The sequence below is a fragment of the Heptranchias perlo genome, chromosome 40, assembly GCF_035084215.1.
Source record: "Heptranchias perlo isolate sHepPer1 chromosome 40, sHepPer1.hap1, whole genome shotgun sequence".
Classification (NCBI taxonomy): domain Eukaryota; kingdom Metazoa; phylum Chordata; class Chondrichthyes; order Hexanchiformes; family Hexanchidae; genus Heptranchias; species Heptranchias perlo.
Window position 1 is genome coordinate 8,907,963 of NC_090364.1, and position 20,845 is coordinate 8,928,807.

The following is a 20,845-nucleotide window of genomic DNA, read 5'->3' on the forward strand; positions in this document are numbered from 1 at the left end:
AAGGAAGTAGAATGCTGATCTTCTTCTGTCTTCACAGTAGAAGATACTAATAATATACCAATAATAGTAGATAATCAAGGGGCAAAGGGGAGGGAGGAACTAAAAACAATCACTATCACTAGAGAAAAAGTACTAGGTAAACTAATGGTTCTAAAGGCTGACAAGTGCCCTGGACCTGATGGCTTGCATCCAAGGGTCATAAAGGAAGTGGCTACAGAGATAGTGGATGCACTGGTTGTAACCTTCCAGAATTCACTACATTTTGGAAAGGTTCCAGCGGATTGGAAAACCGCAAACATAACACCCCTATTCAAGAAGGGAGTGAGACAGAATGCAGGAAGCTATAGACCAGTTAGCCTAACATCTGTCATTGGGAAAATGCTAGAATCCATTATTAAGGAAGTAGTAGCAGGACATTTGGAGACTCATAATACAATCAAGGAGAGTAAACATGGTTTTATGAAGGGGAAATCATATCTGACAAATTTATTAGAGTTCTTTGAGGAAGTAACAGGCAGGGTAGATAAAGGGGAACCAATGGATGCATATATCTGGATTTCCAAAAGGCATTCGATAAGGTATCACATAAAAGGTTACTGCACAAGATAAGAGCTCATGGTGTTGGGGGTAATATACTGGTATGGATAGAGGATTGGCTAACCAACAGAAAACAAAAAGTCGGGATAAAAGAGTCATTTTCAAAATGGCAATCTGTAACTAGTGGGGTGCCGCAGGGCTCAGTGCTGGGGCCTCAACTATTTACAATATATATCAATGACTTGGATGAAGGAACAGAGTGTATTGTGGCCAAATTTGCTGATGATACAAAGATAGGTGGAAAAGCAAGTTGCGATGAGAACACAAAGTGTCTGCAAAGGGATATTGACAGGTTAAGTGAATGGCCAAAAATTTGGCAGATGGAATATAATGTGGGAAAATGTGAAGTCATCCACCTTGGGAGGAAAAATAAAAAAGCAAAATATTGTTTGAATGGAGAAATACTACAAGATGTTGCGGTACAGAGGGATCTGGGTGTCCTCGTACATGAAACACAAAAAGTCAATATATAGATGCAGCACGTAATCCGGAAGGTAAACGGAATATTGGCCTTTATTTCTAGGGGGATGGAGTATAAAAGCAGGGAAGTCATGTTACAACTGTACAGGGTGCTGGTGAGACCACACCTGGAGTACTGCGTATAATTCCGGTGCTCTTATTTAAGGAAGGACATACTTGCATTGGAGGCAGTTCAGAGAAGGTTCACTAGGTTGATTCTGGGTATGGAAGGGTTGTCTTATGAGGAAAGTTTGAACAGGTTGGGTCTATACTCATTGGAGTTTAGAAGAATGAGAGGAGATCTTATTGAAACATACAAGATTCTGAGGGGACTCGATAGGGTAGATGCTGAGAGGATGTTACCCCTCATGGGGGAATCTAAGACTAGGGGGCAGAGTCTCAGAATAAGGGGTCGCCCGCTTAAGATGGAAATGAGGAGGAATTTCTTCTCCCAGAGGGTCGTGAATCTTTAAAATTCTTTACCCCAAAAAGCTGTGGAGGCTGAGTCATTGAATACACTCAAGGCTGAGTTAGGCAAATTTTTGAGAAGCCAGGGAGTCAAAGGATATGGGGAAAAGGCGGGAAAGTGGAGTTGAGGTAAAAATCAGATCAGCCATGATCTCATTAAATGGCGGAGCAGGCTCGAAGGGCCAAATGGCCTACTCCTTCTCCTATCTCTTATGGTCTCATGGTCTGAACTATATATCCTAAACAGTAGAGTACAAGTCAAAGGAAGTCCTGCTCAACCTCTATAGCGCATTAACAGACCGTGCCATGAGTGCTGTGTCCAGTTCTGGTCACCGAGACATAAGGGAGACCTTCAAATGATGGAGAACAGCCACAAGCTGATCACTAGTGTTAGAGGGATCTGAGTTATGAGGAAAGACTGGGGAAACCTGGAAACAGTCTGTTTCTATATACCCCATCCCATCCCTTCAGAATTTTCAAGGTCTATCAAATCACCCTGTAATCTCCTCCTTTCTAATTAAAACTGCTCCAATTTTTTGAGCCTGTCTTCATCTCTGTATTTCCTCATACCAGGCAGCACCCTAATGCTGTACCCTCTCTATAGCCTCGACATCCTTCCCACAGTGTGGAGCCCAAAACTGCACGCAGTAGTCCAATTGTGGTTTTACTGAGGTTTTCTATAGATTTACCATTACATTTTGACTTTTGTATTCTATACCTTGTGCCATAAAACCCAATGGGGTCTAAATTCATATTTGGTGGTACCTACAATGGAAAAAAAAATTGTGCATAGTGTAAAATGGGTTGCCGGTTCACAATCACTCATTTCGCACTGCCACAAATTAAATTTATAGTCCAATACTCCATTAGCTTTTTCTATGGCTTTTTAACCAAAATGTAGCATCACACATTTACTGACATTGACTTCCACCTTCTGCTTTTTGGCCCATTCCGGCATCTTATCAATATCCCGTTGCAGTTTCCTTTGGTCAGAATTATTTACTATGCGTCCTACTTCAGTATCATCTGGAAGTTCGGACACCACTCTCTCTAGATCTATACCCAGATCACTGGATGTATACTGTGGACAGAAGCGGTGCCAGATCAGAACCCTATCTGTCAGTCATAGAGTAGCATTGGCGGGAATCACGGAGATATCTCCAGCCAAAGCCATTCCACCTCCATAGATTAGGGAGGCCAGGTAAGGTTGAGCAAGAATGCAGGTGAGGGAGAATTAAATTCTTTTTAAAAGAAAAGAGAGCAACATAAATATTTATTTTTCTCCAAATTAGTAGGCCACCAAGAAATAACCAATTCAAAGGGAGCTTGTTAGCAAACACTCATTACATGTTACCATAGTAACAACCTCATGGAGTGGTGTTGTACACTGATAGATCATTCTTCCTGGTTACATGGAGTTCCCATGGGACAAAATCAGGCTGTTTGATCATAGATGGAGCACCTTTAGCCTCCAAAACCATCAATTCAACATCCATGTTGTCCATAATGCGCACCATATCTCCATCTGGATCGCAGTAATTAAGGGCAATGTCTTCTTTCCCAAATTCAGTCCTGGAAAATCAAGAAAACACAACTGCTTTTAGTCTGAAGAATGTAAGTGTGAGTCTTCATTGCCACCATGTTACAGTCAAAGGAACATGAGATCTACAGTTGTGTTTGAAAATCAATTTCATTGCTTTTGACCTATTTGTTGTTCCCTTACCACCAATCGTTCCATAGTCCCAAGGCCAAGAATACAACTTGCTTCCAGCTCTCTACAAATCCTGCTTTCAACCAAACTCCTTGCAGATGCAAAAGGGGGTCCAAGGATTGACTCCTCCATCCCAATTTCCCCTCTCGGTCTACAGGAAAGCAGCTAATCTCCATTCACTTCCTTGCTCTTGGTAGTAGGCCATCAGGAACTTGCTATACGTATTGGGCATAAACCACACAATACCACTGTAACAATGCCATAAAACTCACACAGTGCACCAATGGTGAAGCCTCACACACCACTTTTCCTGCATGTAGAATCCTTTCCCGGAGAGCATTATTAGCTGAGACTGTGTCCCAGGAATGGAGACATTTCATCATAAAGCTAACCACCACTTGCTGTAGTTACTGGAGCTTGTGTTAGGCTGAGGACCTCTGGTTGGTACCTCAGTACATAGTCCTTCTGGGCTTCCAGCCACCTCTAGGGTCGATTGTATGAGACATCTGTGCTCTTTTTTAATTCATTCATGGGATGTGGGCGTCGCTGGCGAGGCCAGCATTTATTGCCCATCCCTAATTGCCCTTGAGATGGTGGTGGTGAGCCCCGTTCTCGAACCGTTGCAGTCCATGTGGTGAAGGTACTCCCACAGTGCTGTTATGTAGGGAGTTCCAGGATTTTGACACAGCGATGATGAAGGAACGGCCGATATATTTCCAAGTCAGGATGGTGTGTGACTTGGAAGGGAATGTGCAGGTGATGGTGTTCCCATGCGCCTGCTGCACTTGTCCTTCTAGGTGGTAGAGGTTGCAGGTTTGGGAGGTGCTGTCGAAGAAGCCTTGGCGAGTTTCTGCACTGCATCTTGTAGATGGTACACACTGCAGCCATGGTGCACCGGTGATGGAGGGAGTGAATGTTTAAGGTGGTGGATGGGGTGCCAAACAAGTGGGCTGCTTTGTCCTGGATGGTGTCGAGCTTCTTGAGTGTTGTTGGAGCTGCACTCATCCAGGCAAATGGAGAGTATTCCACCACATTCCTGACTTGTGTCTTGTAGATGGTGGAAAGGCTTTGGGGAGTCAGGAGGTGAGTCACTTGTTGCAGAATACCCAGCCTCTGACCTGCTCTTGTGGCCACAGTATTTATGTGGCTGGTCCAGATAAGTTTCTGGTCAATGGTGGCCCCCAGGATGTTGATGGTGGGCGATTCGGCAATGGTAATGCCATTGAATGTCAAGGGGAGGTGGTTAGACTCTCTCTTGTTGGAGATGATCATTGCCTGGCACTTGTCTGGCGTGAATGTTACTTGCCACTTATCAGCCCAAACCAGGATGTTGTCCAGGTCTTGTTGCATGCAGGCACGGACTGCTTCATTATCTGAGGGGTTGCGATGGAGCTGAACAGTGCAATTATTAGCGAACATCCCCACTTCAAACCTTATGGTGGAGGGACGGTCATTGATGAAGCAGCAGAAGATGGTTGGGCCTAGGACACTGCCCTGACACTGGCCTTGTTACAAGATAAGGCCAAGCTCTGCAGCCAATTTAATCTCACTCTTTCAGAATCCCATCGCTTCCATCTTCCCATTATGGCACCTAGTTAAATAACTCTGAAATATGTCCATTGTCCTGGTCAGGGCTGTGTTTTCCTTGCGGGGGGCCCTGTGCAAAGGTTAGGTTTGGGGCCACTACATTTCACTAGAAAATTGATATTCAAACTTATCACTGGATCCACTCGTGGGCCCCTGACTGGCTCGGGGTCCCCATGCAATTGCACGGTCCTAATGCAGCCCCTGGTCCCTGTCTCAGCTACCCACGCTTTGGACTGAATTCAACCCAACTGCACCCTCTTGTTATTCCGTTTGATGTCCAAATATAAGTGCATTCCACGAGACTGCTGCAGGGTAATTAATTCAAAACATTGTAAGTGCTGACACCACAGCACATATATAATAATGGCCATGGGAAAACAGTCCACTCTTGTTGAGTGTGCAGCTGACTCCACATAAACAGCTCCTAATCCAAGTCTGGAATTTCAACGGAGAAAGCCACTTCCTATTCAAAACATTGATATTATGGTTCTCGTCCAAGTATAACATGGTTGTCAATTATTGAGATGTTAATACTCAGCACATCAGGTTCATTAATTTATACTTCCCCCCCCCCCCCCTCCCATTTCTCTCCTGAAGTAGACTGTACCATTGGTGCCAGCCACCAGTAAATCTGGGCGCAGGACCAGGGAAATCTTGCCTCGAATTACCAGAGTAATTTAGCAAAAGCCCAGCAGCGATCGTCATTTCTGTATTGGTTTAGGGCTTCGATTGGTGAGCAGGTTATAAGAGGGTCCAAACATGTTTCTTGTCAATCCAGAATTGATGGAGATCCCAATCTTAACACAACACTCTTTCAGCAAGCTTGTTGTGCGATAATGAGGATCTGATTGTAACAAATCCATATGCACTTAGGGATTCTATTTTAAGAGGGTGTCATTCATTTGGGGGAGAAAAATGGAACAGTTCAGGTCTGCTTAACCAACTCACTACATTGTATTTACACTAGTTGCACTCTGCTGCATTGAGCAGATGGGCAAACAACAGTTAGTTAATGCAGTAGCGAGACCGAGAGCAGTCTTGCCAAGTTATACACTGAACTGACCTCCCTTTTTCGATCAAAGTACATTCAAAGATGGCAGCATCAATAACTAATATGGAGAAATCTTTTCCATGATTTTCGCTCCCTTTTCCCTCCTCACCTAAAGGTCCTGACTCCTGCTGGGGTACAGTGCTAGCTGCCCTCCAGTATCTCAACTAAGTGGTCACTCTTCATCTGCCAGTCTAGACACACTACTTCACCTCCGAGGGCATTACAGTGGATCCATTTCTGCCCTCGCCAGACCTCTGTGCCCGTCCACTTTCCAACTGGGGGTCACTGGATTGAAATCGTAAGCTGCCTAGGCCCTAAGCTCTGGAATTCCCTCCCTAACCCTCTCCGCCTCTCTACCTCTCTCTCCTCCTTTAAGACGCTCCTTAGAACCTACCTCTTTAACCAAACTTTTGGTCACCTGTCCTAATATCTCCTTATGTGGCTCGGTGTCAAATTTTGTTTGATAATCGCTCCTGTGAAGCGCCATGGGATGTTTTACTATGTTAAAGGCGCTATATAAATGCAAGTTGTTGTTGTTATTTGTTGTTGTCCCAGATGACTGTTTATCCCCTTCCCAGGGGTCCTGAGGCTAATTATAAAGCTGAAACTGCTGTCCTGGTTGAGACCAGCTAGCTCAGCATAGCATAGGGATTGAAGCTGAGACTTTCCTGATCTGTACGGTCAGCATTACAGGCATAGCATTCATCTACCCAATCAATGGGGCCACTCTAAGCAAGATCGGAAACAACCTGACATCAAATACAGGGGGCACAGATTTAAAGTAATTGGTAGAAGTATTAGAGGGGATCTGAGGTGAAATTTTTTCACCCAGAGGGTGGTGGGGGTCTGGAACTCACTGCCTGAAAGGGTGGGAGAGTCAGAAACCCTCAACTCATTTAAAAAGTACTTGGATGTGCACCTGAAGTGCCGTAACCTTGAGGGCTACGGACCAAGTGCTGGAAAGTAGGATTAAGCTGGATAGCTCTTTCTCGGCCGGCACGGGCACGATGGGCCGAACGGCCTCCTTCTGTGCTGTAACTTTCTATGATTCTATGAAATACACAAGGCTGGTGCTCAGACAAGCTTCCCCCATCGGTAAAAGGAAAAACACACAATGCTGGGCTTCAAGGTGGCACAACACATTGGTGTGCCAACATACTGTGCCACAAACAGGCTTGTGCCAACAACTCTCCACCTGTTGAGCTCCTGATTTCAGCCAACTTGTCAGGGGCAGGCACGGCGCAGATACCAGGCGTTCCCGCACAGGAAGGGAAATAGGTTGCTCTCTCATGCACCTCCTCGAAAGTGACTGAAGAGCATTTTGGCACATGCCCACTTTCCAGCAGGAGTTTCTGGATCGCAATCGCAGCTAGTGAACTACATGACTGCCCGCCTGTCCTCTTGGTTGGGAACGGTGCATGGCACCTCAGGTGAGATGGCACGGCATGAGCCTAGAATCTAAAGAGGAGGGGAAAACGAGTGACAAGCACAATTTAGAAGAAAAAGACACAGTGAAGGGGAACTAAATAGTTGTGGGGAAACTGTGTGGTACAGTGAGTCAGAAAGCAACGTCTTTCAACTCTAAGTTTAAATCCAGCCCAGACCAAGGAGATGAATGTCTCCTCCCTTTGGATCCCACATGAAATGAGTCCTAAAAGGAATGCTCCGTTAGCCTTTCACTAAAAGAGAGGTTAGGAGAAATTCCTTGCTCAGAGGGTTGTTGGCGCATGGTATGCTTTGCCACAGGGAGTGGCGGAGGCAGAGACCGTTGCATCTTTTAAGGGAAAATTGGATAATTATTTGAAGCAGAGGAAGACACAGGGCTAAGGGGAGAGAGCACGGCAGCGGGATTAGTTTTGGATTGTTCGAGCAAAGAGCCAGAACAGACCCGATGGGCAGAATGGCCTCCGTCTGTGTTGTAAATTTACATGGACTCACAGATGCCTACAGTTTCCGACCGTTGTTCATGCTGAATCTTCAAGGGGAGGAGCAGGGGGAGGGGGCAGGTAATGAAGCAGCTGTTGCTGAGGTTGGCCTACAATGCACCTCTGGTGCCTATATGGAGCGACCAGCGATTAGTTCTTTCATTGGCTTCCCCGTGAACAGTGCAGTTAAGAGCTGGAAAAGACGAGGTCCACCACAAAAGCAAATGGGTGGCACTAATGAGGTCTGTGGTTCTTTGGCTGGAAAACAAGATGGAGCTCCACAATTTTGACACGCACTTCGCCCTGGGGGAGGGGGAGATTCCATTGTCACAATTACGGTAGCAGGCTGTAACACCACCTGCCCATTCCCCTCCAAGTCACACACCATCCCGACTTGGAAATACATCGCCGTTCCTTCGTCGTGGCCAGGTCAAAATCCTGGAACTCCCTACCTAATAGCACTGTAGGAGAACCTTCACCATACGGACTGCAGCGGTTCAAGAAGGCGGCTCACCACCACCTTCTGAAGGGCAATTTGGGATGGGCAATAAATGCCGGCTTTGTCAGCGACGCCCACATCCCATGAACGAACAAAAAAAAAGGCAAGGAGATGTCTACGACTCTTGAACACCTTGCCAACTTGAAGCAATTGAAACAGGTCCAAAAAGAGAAGATAAAAGCAAGGAAAAACCCAAACCAATAAAAAATAAACTAGTTAAAAGGAGAATGTTTAGGACTGACTGTTCACCTATGTAAATAATACCTCATCAAGGACAAAATATCTGTGTATTCCAGTTGTACATCCTCCAGAGATATGTTCCTGCAGGAGGAAAAAATGCAGTGAGAAGCTGAACAATTGTTCCCCTAAGACAATTGCTATTCAAGTATTTCGCTGCTAGCCTGCTGTTCCCACAGTTATGGTAATATTATACATTAATTACAAACTTTAATCTTTACCTTAACTGTCTTGAGGCTTACTTCAAGCTCGGCAGGCACTGTGCAGAAAAATAAGCCTTTTCCTATGTCTGTATTTTTATATTCACTGCCAGTAGCAACCAAGACTTCAGGTGTAAAATGTTCAACAGTTTCTAGGGATGAAGCTGAACATTGAGCCCAAGGCAAATCTACTCCTCAGTTGCAGACAGCTGGAGTTCTTCATTGTTGGGGCCAAGATGCTAAATAAAATTCAAGCATTCAGAGTGGCCTTAAACCTACACTGAGTTGCCTTAACACCACTCTAGAACTCAACATAGCTGCTGACTGCCACCAACCAACCCATGATTTCCATTAATCACCCTTGCTGCTAGTGAGGGAACAAGGTTCAGAGACACCCCAAAGCTGTGGCCCCAAGAGATTGACGAGAGCCGCTCAAATCGGCACCTAACACGCACATCTTTTTAGAATCAATACTGAGAGATAGGATAAACTGTCACTTGGAAAGGCATGGTTTAATCAGGGATAGTCAGCATGGATTTGTTCAGGGAAGGTCATGCCTTACAAAACTTATTAAATTCTTTGAGGAAGTGACAAGGAGGATTGATGAGGGTAGTGCAGTGGATGTTGTCTACATGGATTTTAGTAAGGCATTTGACAAGGTCTCACATGGCAGACTGGTCAGAAAGGTAAAAGCCCATGGGTTACAGGGAAATGTGGCGAATTGGATCCAAAATTGGCTCAGTAACAGGAAACAAGGGTAAAAGTCGATGGATGTCTTTGCGAATGGAAATCTGTTTCCAGTGGTGTGCCACAGGGCTCAGTGTTGGGTCCCTTGCTGTTTGTGGTATATATTAATGATTTGGACTTGAATGTAGGGGGCATGATTGGCAAATTTGCAGACGACACAAAATTTGTCCGTGTAGTTGATAGTGAAGAGGATAGCTGTGGACTCCAAGAAGGTATCAATGGGTTGGTGGAGTGGGTGGAAAAGTGGCAAATGGAGTTCAACCCGGAGAAGTGTGAGGTAATGCACTTAGGGAAGGCAAACAGTAAAAGGGAATACGCAGTAAACGGGAATATATTGAGAGGGGTAGAGGAAGTGAGAGACCTTGGAGTGCATGTGCACAGGTCCCTGAAGGTGGCAGTACAGGTAGATAAGGTTGTGAAGAAGGCATACGGAATGCTCTCCGTTATTAGCCGAGGTATAGGATACAAAAGCAGGGATGTAATGATGGAACAGTATAAAACGCTGGTAAGGCCACAGCTGGAGTATTGTGCACAGTTCTGGTCACCACATTACAGGAAGGACGTAATTGTTCTAGAGAGAGTGCAGAGAAGATTTACAAGAATGTTGCGAGGGCTTGAAAATTGCAGCTATGAGGAGAGATTAGATAGGCTGGGGTTGTTTTCCTTGGAGCAGAGGAGGCTGAGGGGAGACTTGATTGAGGTGTACAAAATTATAAGAGGCCCAAGATAGAGTAGACAGGCAGTATCCGTTTCCCCTAGCGGAGAGTTCAAGAGCTAGAGGACATAGATTTAAGCTGATTGGCGGAAGGATTAGAGGGGACATGAGGAAAAACTTTTTTACCCAGAGGGTGGTGAGTGTATGGAATTCACTGCCCGAATTGGTGGTAGAGGCAGGGACCCTCAACTCTTTTAAAAAGTACCTGGACCTGCACCTAAAGTGCTGTAAGCTGCAGGGCTATGGACCGGGTGCTGGAAGGTGGGATTAGAATGGGCACCTGGTTGTTCGTCGAGCCAGTGTGGATACAATGGGCTGAATGGCCCCCTTCTGTGCTGTATCTTTTCTATGGTTCTGTGGTTCTACTTGCGTTAACTATTCTGAGGTAAATTTTCTCAAAAAATGACCCCTGCCCTAAACTCCTCTTTCAAAGGTACTGAGGTACAGGCCTACAGGCAACAGCCATCCTCCAACACCTCATCCAAGTGACCATTCTTCATGTGCAATGTAGGCGGGCATACAGCCAAGCCCAATTCAGTTGAATGTTACTGGATAGCAATCAAGAAGAGCAACCCGGGCTGATTTTGCTTCCTTCCTAGCACAGGGACACAAAGGTCAGTTGTAGTGTGCTCATTACCACTATGGCTGGGATCAGCTAACTCAGCACCAATTGGGAGCATGAACCAGGGTCCTCCCTGGTCTGCACAGCTCAGTTCCACCCCGGATAGCGCCGTTGAGCCATTGCTAGAGTAGAGTCCATACAATCTGTTACTTGAATCACTTGAAATTATTATAGGCACAGAGATACAGAGAAGGGCAGCTCAGGAATAATCCCTTTTAGGTCTCATTAAAAGGATAAGTGTAAATGTTGAAAACCATCTGCAGTTGTTTTGGACACTGAGATAATTCCCGTCACACTAAGCAAGAAAAAAGTTAAATCTAAGGCCCGTAGATATTACCTGAGCTCCTTGTCAATATTCCATTGGGACATTTTACTACGTTAAAGGTGCTATGTAAATGCAGACTGTTGTTGTTCCTTCCACACCCATGGTTGGCTGGACAATCACGTACCTGATCTCACAACAATTGACATCATGGTAGATGCACTGGAGCCTTTGAGGAACTGTGCTCTCTTCTTCATTTGGATTGAGGTGTCCTTGCGGTAAATCTTTAATAATCCTCACAAAAGATTTGGGGAAAATCCCTGTGCAGTTATATAGAGTGCCCTAATTTGAGAGAAGAGTGGAGGGAAGAAAATAATTATAAAGGGAGAAAAATGAAAGAACTGTCATCTGTCATAATAAAAGACCTCAAAAGTGGAAGTGAGGAAAAGAAGAAATGAACGAAAGGAAAAAAAAAGGGAAGAAAAGATAGGAAAGAAATAAAGAGGGAGAAAGAAAGAAAATATAGACACATCTCCCATTTGGGGTAGATCATTGAAGTCAACAGAAATAAAAATCAAGAGAGATGTAAAATGGGCTGACGATTTGCTATCACCTGTTTTATACTATCGTGCAAAGTGATGATCTACCACTATTTATGCAGAACTTTCACTGGAGGAACGCAATGGGATGGCGTAGAGTCTATGATGAGGCTGACTCTTTGGGAGAAGTAGGTTCAATGGCCCATATGGCCTCCTCTCATTCCATCCTGCCTCATGTTTTTAAATACTCAGTCGATGCCATTTAACAGCTCGCTGAGCCACTCTCATCATCTAAACATGGAAGGAGGAGATCACTTTGTGGCTTGTTAGACTGCTTGTTATTTCTGTAATATAGATGGCCGTTTTTTTTGCGATGACTCTGCTACAGCTGAGAGTTACCACATTCGAGGAAATAATTCATACATTTTCTTTGCAGAAAGCACAGTCTCCTCCTGTCAGAGTCAGATTGAGCACATCTGTTGGTCCTGTTATTTCTGTACAGCTGGCTGCCGTCTGCCCACAGTATCCAACAGAAAACATCTCGAACGCACAACAGCCAACTTAGCAAAATATACCTTTGTTATCTTTCAAAACAAGTGCGGAATTCAGAAATAATTGAAAGAGAAGAATTGGAGGAATGGAAAAGCAGAGCGAGGGAAGGAAAGAACGAAAGGGTTATTTGTTATTGGGAAATTAATGAAGAAAAATAGGGAGAGGCGCCCCTTCTGTTACAGAATCGTTTTCTCAGTGGGTTTAACATTAGGGGGGAACAGAGATGGGGCATATTGGTCAGGTACCAATCTTTTACCTCTGGGACCTGGGTTTAAATCTAGCCCAAACTGATGGGATGAAAGTTTCCCCCATTTCTTTGTGAACTAAAGTCTCACTGCAGCCCCTTACTGCACAAAACGGGCACTAATTGGCAATCTCACTCAAACCACAGAATGGCTGGCATGAGAAATGGATGAATTGTCACACTGCTGCAGAAGGGAGGTGCATTCCTGAGGTCGGGACAAAGCTTTACTCTGCACTTATATTTGACCTGGGAGTCTTGATACTGACACTGGGTGCCCGAAATGAAAATGTTTCGTTCCACAGCACTAAAAATTATGACCGGCATTAACATGATTTAATCAAAAACTAACACGTCCGAACCTTCAAATCGGAATCCCGTAGAGTTGTGACTCTTTGCCAAATACAAAACCAGACTGGGGAGGTGAGATCATGGTTTGGATTTTGATGTTTGCTTTGCTCTGATGAGAACTGAAAACTCTTACCAACCTTAATAATTAATGCCTTCACATTGAAGGGCATGGAATAAATGGAATACTGTTTGAAAAATCAGGCATTTGGATCAGGCATCAGGGAGTTTCATTCTTGCCACCTGTATTGGTGCCAACTGAGCATAATATATCAGAAGTACGGCAGAGATAACGTATGTCAGATCATCACCCATAATCCGTCTTTCGGATGAGATGTTAAACCAAGGCCCCGTCTGCCCTCTTAGGTGGATGTAAAAGATCCCACGGCCAATATTTATCCCTCAACCAACATCACTAAAAAAAAACAGATGATCTGATCATTATCACATTGCTGTTTGTGGGACCTTGCTGTGCGCAAATTGACTGCCTGGTTTCCTACATTACAACAGTGACTACACTACAAAAAATATAGTACTTCATTGGCTGTAAAGCGCTATGGGACGTCTTTTTTTTTATTCGTTCGTGGGATGTGGGCTTCACTGGCAAGGCCAGCATTTATTGCCTATCCCTAATTGCCCTTGAGAAGGTGGTGGTGAGCCGCCTTCTTGAACCGCTGCAGTCCGTGTGGTGAAGGTTCTCCCATCTTGAGTGTGTGAAAGGTGCCATATAAATGCAAGTTCTTTCTTTTACTAATTGGGTATAGGAAGTTCCTGCCTAAAATGCTATATGGAAATTTCTTGGTTGGTATACCAGCAATGCACTATGCTAATTCTGCTCATAAGGACCGCTGACATGCAATTTGACCTCCCCCTATCTGGTGTGCTCCCAGCAGCAGGTCGAATATGAGTTAGGAGCTCAATGAAACTACTGGACTGAAGCTGGTCCCCAGATGTTCTGGTGGGGTTAGCCCTCTTCTGCTCAGGCGCACACGAGACCAGCCGCGCCCAATGCATTCCCACCCAACCATGCGTGGGCCAGAAAATCTACGCCGCAGAATTTAGCATTTTCCAAGAATACCAGTCGAAAACTATCCTATCTGCTCAAAACCAAGGGAAGTCAGATATGAAACAACATTGCTTCAGTATGAAGCCAGTGGCACTCCTTCTATTCCCACCATGGATCCTAAGTTTGTGCATCAATAATGTACTATTGAAATAACTGGTCCTGAAGTTCTATGGCAATGAGCCAGTAGCGCAGTTGTTACTATAGTAGTTATGACTGGTTAGTCCTTTAGAAGAGATAGCCTGCCACCCACTGGATCTTGGCACTGAATGGCAGAAATGTCGGTCACCTGAATCTGCCTACCACTGTCTGGAGCTAATTCCTTCAGCTCTTACTGGATTGACGCAATGTCACAGTCAGGGTGGCTTATCTCCAGGGGAGAATGACACAGAGTGGTCACAGAGAAGCCTAAACCTCAAACTAGTCCACAGTCCCCAACCAAAGAAGGGAAGACATACAGCAGTGTACAGCTCCTTTGTGAACATACATGCAGAAAATGTCAATCCTAAAAGTGCAATCCCTCTATTATTACGCTAATACAGATGACAAGTTAGCAGAGTTTTCTTAGAAGTGGACAATGACTAGTTCAGTTAGTCTTTACCAGACTTACCTCCAGCCACTCTTCATTGACTCTTCCCAGCAGATAGATGATGTCACCAACTATGAATGTCAATTCCAGGTCATTGGCCCCAGTAAAATCATACAGGACCTGGGGGAAGGGAAGAAACAGAGGATTCAGCACTAAAGAAGAGCAGTTTAAACCAAGCTGTGAGGCAGACATACAATACTTACATTACAACAGCTAGAACTGGACAATTAAGGTGTAGTAATGATAGATAGATAGACAGACGGACAGATAGATAGATAGACAGATAGAAAGATGGAAAAGGAAATAGAGGAACAGACAAAAGGACAAAGAAACAGGTAAAGGAGGCAAAGAAAGATAAAGAAAGGAGAAAATGAAAGGGCAAGGGTGCAAAATAGAGATAAAGAAAGAGAAATATAAGAAAAAAAGTCAATAAATTTTGAGCTAAAGTTTGTATTCCGACCTCACGTGCTCTTCATCATGAAGACCAGCAACTTCCACCTCTGCAACATCACCCACCTCCAATCCTACCTCAGCCTATCATGTCTTTGTCACCTCCAGACTAAACTTATCCAATGCTCTCCAGGCTGACCTCCCATCCTCCACCCATCATGAACTTCAACTCATACAAAATGTTGCTCCCGTATCCTATCTCGCATCAGGTCCCGCTCCCCCATCGACCCTGTCCTCGCTGACCTATATTGGCTTCTGGTTCCCCAACGCCTTAAATTTAAAATTCTCATCCTCGTGTTTAAATCTCTTCATGGCTCCACCCTTTCCTATCTCTGTAACTTTTTCCTGCCTTCAATCCGTCCCAAACTCTTCACTCTTCTGACTCTAGCCTCTTGTGCATCTTCCCTCCCTTTGCGACCATGCCTTCAGCCACTGAGGCCCCACCCTCTGAAATTCCCTCCCTAAGCATCTCCACCTCCCCACCTCCCTCTTCTTTTTTAAAACCCTTCTTAAGACCCACTTCTTTGGCCAAGCTTTTGGTCACCCCTTCCAATATCTCCTTCTTTGGCTCAGCTAACATTTTTTCTCTGTTTATGCCTCTGTAAAGTGCCTTGGGATATTGTTCTACATTAAAGGCAGTAGTCGGTCACAGGTGTCGGTCACCACCAAAAGCCCACCACCAGGAGGTGCCTTCAAAGCTACTGAAAAATACACAAAGTCAAGTTTAGGGTTGCCATCTGTGCCCACAGCTTCGGAAGGGCCAACAGCTGAGGATTTCCACATCTGCGCTTGGCAAACCATGACTAGTCCTCCCAGTGCTGGCAAGCACAGATGCAGAAAATCCTAGCCAACAACACAGGTCCAGACACTGCACACGATGCTGGTACGGCATGGACACAGCCCCTTTAAGAAAGACACTGGGTGCCTCAATAGCACGGGTGGGCTCTGAATATACAGCACTTGCCAAATGGCTGCACAATTAACAGGCTTAACCTTTAGTCTCTTCTTTTAATACAAAACTCCATTTGGCAAGAGAGTTTACATATGTGCATCCATTACTGCCTAAATACACAGCAACTACAAGGAACAGCTGATCCCAGTCCAACCAGGCTAGGATTTTCCGACACGTACACTCTGCATTGTGTCACCAGACTGTGTACACTGGCTTTACAATTTGTTTCAGTTGAACAGCATTATGGCTGTGGACAGTTGAAAAGGAAAATTGTTATCTAAACTTGTTGGCAATGTTTTTGATAATTTAAAGAATTTAGAAGTTTAATAACCATTAATCAAAATAACGATCTCCCTTTACACAGTCAAAATCCTCTGTTCAGTATACCGTAATCTTCCTTATTTACACATATATTGCAGGTCATTAAATAGTAAGTAGCTTTGGGTTCAGCGTTCCCAAATCTACAGGCTTTCCTATATTTAACACAAGCCCTGATAAAAGGCTGGTAAACAGCAAATCTCATTATCCCTTCACATTTTGCCCTGCTGATTGTTTTGCCTGCTCTCAAAAAATGATTGTCGGCCACCATAATTGTTCCTGGCAGGTTGTTGGCAGCCATGTTTGATCCTGGCACAACTGAACAGCAGGTGGAAAGAGATGGTGGAGATAAAAATGGAGCCAAAGTCAGAGAGAGAGGCATCAAAACCGGTACGTGTATGTGTGAGCGTGTTAGTGCATGTGCGCGCGTGTCTGTGCATGTATGCATGCGTGTGTATATGTTTGTGACTGCAGATCTAGGTCGAGGACAGAGTTGGGCTTGGCTGCGGTGCACCCTGCGGTCAAATAGCCTTGGACCTACACATGGAGGATGACCACTTGGGCTCAGGGCCAGAGAGCTTTCAGCAACTGTGGAACTGAGCTCCAGCAACGGTCAGGAGAGGAGGAAAGAAAATCGGAGGGGACACAGGAACAAAACAGGTTACCGGGTTCACCAAGGGTGGAATAATGAACGACCCACACTCCTTCCAGCTAGTGTGAGGCACACATGCGACTCTTTCGGAGATACCCACCTCTGCCCGCGGAATTTCTGCTTTTCCACTCAAATCTTCCTTTGCTATTTTGGATATGCTAAGTAACAAATGAAGAATTATTAGTGTAGTTATGAAATCATTAAGGCAATAAGGCAATAAATAAGGCAATTAAAACAAAAAAAATTAATATAGCGGACCAGATGAGGAGTGACATCAATTACAAGTGCTCCTAGATGCAAATGTATCCGATTATTCCATATTTTAGAATTACTCATTTTTTTTCTTCCATTCCCTCACAGTGAAGTTTGGCAACATAGAATGACATCTGGTTTTGAACTCCCTGCGAATTCTATGATTGTGCCTCTGATTAATGGTATCAGCAAAGTCTACTGAAGGACGTGACTGTGATTAGAAATTATAATAATGCCTCCTGCTCAGGTGGATGTAAACGATCCCATGGCACTATCTGAAGAAGAGCCGGTGGGTCCTTGCAATGGCCAAGGTGCCTAATGGCTGCCAGTGCCTGTGGAACCGTAAAGAAAGAAAGAACTTGCATTTATATAGCGCCTTTCACAACCTCAGAATATTCCACAGGGCTTCACCGCCAACGAGGGACTTTTGAAGTGTTGTCATTGTTGTAATGTAGGAAACGCAGCAACCAATTTGCTCACAGCAAGCTCCCACAAACAGCAATGAGATAATGACCAGATCATCTATTTTAGTGATGTTGGTTCAGGGATACAAGTTAGTCCAGAACACTAAGAGAACTCTTCTTCAAATCTTGCCACATGGGATAAGAAATTAATGGGATAGATAAAGGGAGTGCAATAGACGTGCTGTACCCGGTGTTCAATAAGATGTCTCAAGAGGCATAATGCACTAAAGGCGAGCTTCCTCAATCTTTTTTTTTAGTTCAATGGCAGCGTAATAACAGTGCAAGTGCTGAAGACAGGGCTTATGGGCGTTACCATGGTTACTCACACTTTCCGGGTGGGAGGCCTCAGTCTTCGAAGTGACCTCGGTATCTGCTCACAGTCGTATGGGGTCTGATAGAAGAACATCCGGAGGTCTTCATCCAAGAGAATCCAGACTGGCAGGCAGAGAAGTTTCTGGAATTTCATTCAATATCGGAAAATGATCAGCCCAAAAGGAGAAATCGTTCAGCTGTATTTTATCGCTGTGGTTTCTAGGCCTTTCATTGACCAAAGACTTCAATCGGGATGGATTTGAATCATGGTATTGGAGATAAGAATGTGGTGTTTATAACCCACTGTCGTGCTACCCAGTCCCCTAACTCAAAGAGATTGTCAGATCCTCAATGGAATTAAGGTGGTTGGTCAGGCAGGATTTTCCCATCTAAAGTCTTGTTTACTGGGCTGTTGTTGCACAGATAACCCTCAGGTTTGCTCCTGATAATCAATTCCATTGTTTTCAATGGACTATTAAGTCTGTAGTTGGTCTGTGCCTGCTTTGTCACTCCCATTGAATATTGGCACCAGAATCAACCATGTTCTAATCTACCTCCCCAGTGGCCACTAACTCCCTCAACAGCAACTTGCATTTATACAGTGCCTTTAACGTAGAAAAATATCCCAATATGCTTCCCAGAGGCATAATCAAAAAAACATCGATGTGAGCCAAAGAAGGAGATATTAGGAGGGGTGACCAAAAGCTTGGTCAAAGTGCTGGGTTTTTAGGAGGAACGGAAGGTGGTGAGGCAGAGGGGTTCAGAGAGGGAATTCCAGAGCATGGGGCCTGGACGGCTGAAGGCATAGCCACCAATGTTGGGGCGAGGGCGAGGGGTTGCACAAGAGACCAGAGTTGGAGGAACGGGGGTGGGGGGGGTGGCGGAGTTGTACAGCTGTAGGAGGTCATAGAACTAGGGAAGGGAAAAGCCATGAAAGGATTTAAACACAAGGATGAGAATTTTGAGGCATTTGGGGACTGGAAGACAATGTAGGTCAGTAAGGACAGGTGATGGGTGAGCAGGAATTGGTGCAGGACAAGATATGGGCAGTAGCATTTTAGTTGAGCTTAAGTTTATGGAGTGGAGGATGGGAGGCCAACCAAGAGAGCATTGGTGTAGCCAAGGCTGGAGGAGAAAAAGGCATTGATGAGGGTTTCAGTAGCAAAAGGCTGAGTTAGGGGCAGAGGCAGGTGATGTCACAGAGGTGGAAATAGGTGGTCTTTGTAATAGAGACGATATGGTATTAGAAGTTCAGCTGGGGGTCAAATAAAACATCAAGGTTCAGAACCGTTTGATTCAGCCTAATACAATGACTTCTGACTCCCCAAAGCCTTTCCACCATCTACAAGGCACAAGTCAGGAGTGTGATGGAATGCTCTCCACTTGCCTGGATGAGTGCAGCTCCAACAACACTCAAGAAGTTCGACACCATCCAGGACAAAGCCACCCACTTGATTGGCACCCCATCCACCACCATAAACATTCACTCCCTTCACCACCGGCGCACAGTGGCTGCAGTGTGCACCATCCACAGGATGCACTGCAGCAACTCGCCAAGGCTTCTTCGACAGCACCTCCCAAACCTGCGACCTCTACCACCTAGAAGGACAAGAGCAGCAGGCACATGGGAACAACACCACCTGCACGTTCCCCTCCAAGTCACACACCATCCCGACTTGGAAATATATCGCCGTTCCTTCATCGTCGCTGGGTCAAAATCCTGGAACTCCCTTCCTAACAGCACTGTGGGAGAACCGTCACCACACGGACTGCAGCGGTTCAAGAAGGCGGCTCACCACCACCTTCTCAAGGGCAATTAGGGATGGGCAATAAATGCTGACCTCGCCAGCGACGCCCACATCCCATGAACGAATTTTTTAAAAAGCCTGATACAATGGTCAGGGACTATCCCTGGAATCCATGGCAAGGGTATGGAATTTGTGGCTGGGCCCAAAGACGATGACTTTGATCTTACAACGTTTAACTGGAAAAAATTGCAGCTCATCCAAGACTGGATGTTGCACAAGCAGTTTGGCCTCCTGGTGTTGACCTGGTGTTCTGTAGTGTACACCTGGGCCAGGATTTTGACCCAGAGTCAAGAAGGGGGTGGGAAGGTGGAAACACGGAAGTACGATTTTGACGTAGAGATGTCTTTTATTTTTTTTTTGTCGGACGAGAGCAAGGAAAAGAAGAGGACGTCTTCAGGTGAGTGTTAAGGTAAGTCTTAGATTGTATGGATGGTGGGAGGGGGGGAAACGGGTGGGCATGGGGGTCACGGGGGGGTCAGTCATTGGGGGTGGGGGGAGGTCAGTCATCAGAGGTCAGTCACTGGGGGGGGGGGTGTCAGTCATGGGGGGGTCGGAGGTCATGGGGGCGATCAGGTGTGTCACCGGGGGGGTCAGTAGCCGGGGTGGGGGTGTCGGGATCGGGGGTCATCGCGGGGGTCCGCGATCGTTGTCGGGGGGGTCCGTGATAGTTGGGGGGGTGGAGTCGCTGCAGGTGGGCTTGTTGGGCCTGGGGGAAGCACTCCTGCTCCATCTGGCCCACAAGCTGTGCCAGAAAGGCACTGACCTGCACTTTTGGTCCTTCTCGCCTCCTCTCACGTGGCGTGAAGGAGAAGTCCCGGGGATCCCAGCCCCCAGGGGTTGCAATCGCAAAACCTTTCAAAATGGAGACCCGCAGCCTCCTTGAAAGGTTTTAGTGACCAACCTGCCTCCTGGGAGCAGGTCGGTCGTCCGGCCCTCGTCCTGTCCCGGTGAAAACCGGAAACGGGCGGGTTGGAGGCGGGTCTGAAATTGTTGCAATTTTCAAAGCCCCCCGTCCCCAACCCCCCCATATTTCATGGTTAAAATCCTTCCCCTGGTGTCAGATTGGATTTTCTTCACATTAGAGATGTCTATCCAGAGTTGTTCTGTCTGTAGCTTACCCCGTTCTACAGGGTCAACTTCTTGTATCTCCTAGTTGTATCTGACACATATGGCGACACCACATTTTCTATCTCCACTGTCCTTTTTGAACACTCTATACCCTGAC

General features: G+C 45.6%; 1 protein-coding gene across 3 annotated transcripts in view; it reads right to left on the reverse strand.

Moving 5' to 3' along the window:
• Positions 1 to 455: 455 nt before the first annotated feature.
• ncf4 (neutrophil cytosolic factor 4) overlaps positions 456 to 20,845 on the reverse strand; it is a 38,828-nt gene continuing 18,438 nt past the window's right edge. Inside the window, exons 5-10 of one of the 3 annotated variants that reach the window (XM_067974554.1) lie at positions 17,827 to 17,954; positions 16,885 to 16,942; positions 14,434 to 14,532; positions 11,268 to 11,422; positions 8,547 to 8,618; positions 456 to 3,096 (exon numbers count right to left, since the gene is read on the reverse strand). In XM_067974554.1, coding sequence (XP_067830655.1) covers positions 2,892 to 3,096; positions 8,547 to 8,618; positions 11,268 to 11,422; positions 14,434 to 14,532; positions 16,885 to 16,942; positions 17,827 to 17,954 — 717 coding nt within the window. In that variant the 3' untranslated portion in view covers positions 456 to 2,891. The remainder of the gene's footprint in view (positions 3,097 to 8,546; positions 8,619 to 11,267; positions 11,423 to 14,433; positions 14,533 to 16,884; positions 16,943 to 17,826; positions 17,955 to 20,845) is intronic. The other 2 variants (XM_067974555.1, XM_067974556.1) reach the window with 2 other exon arrangements.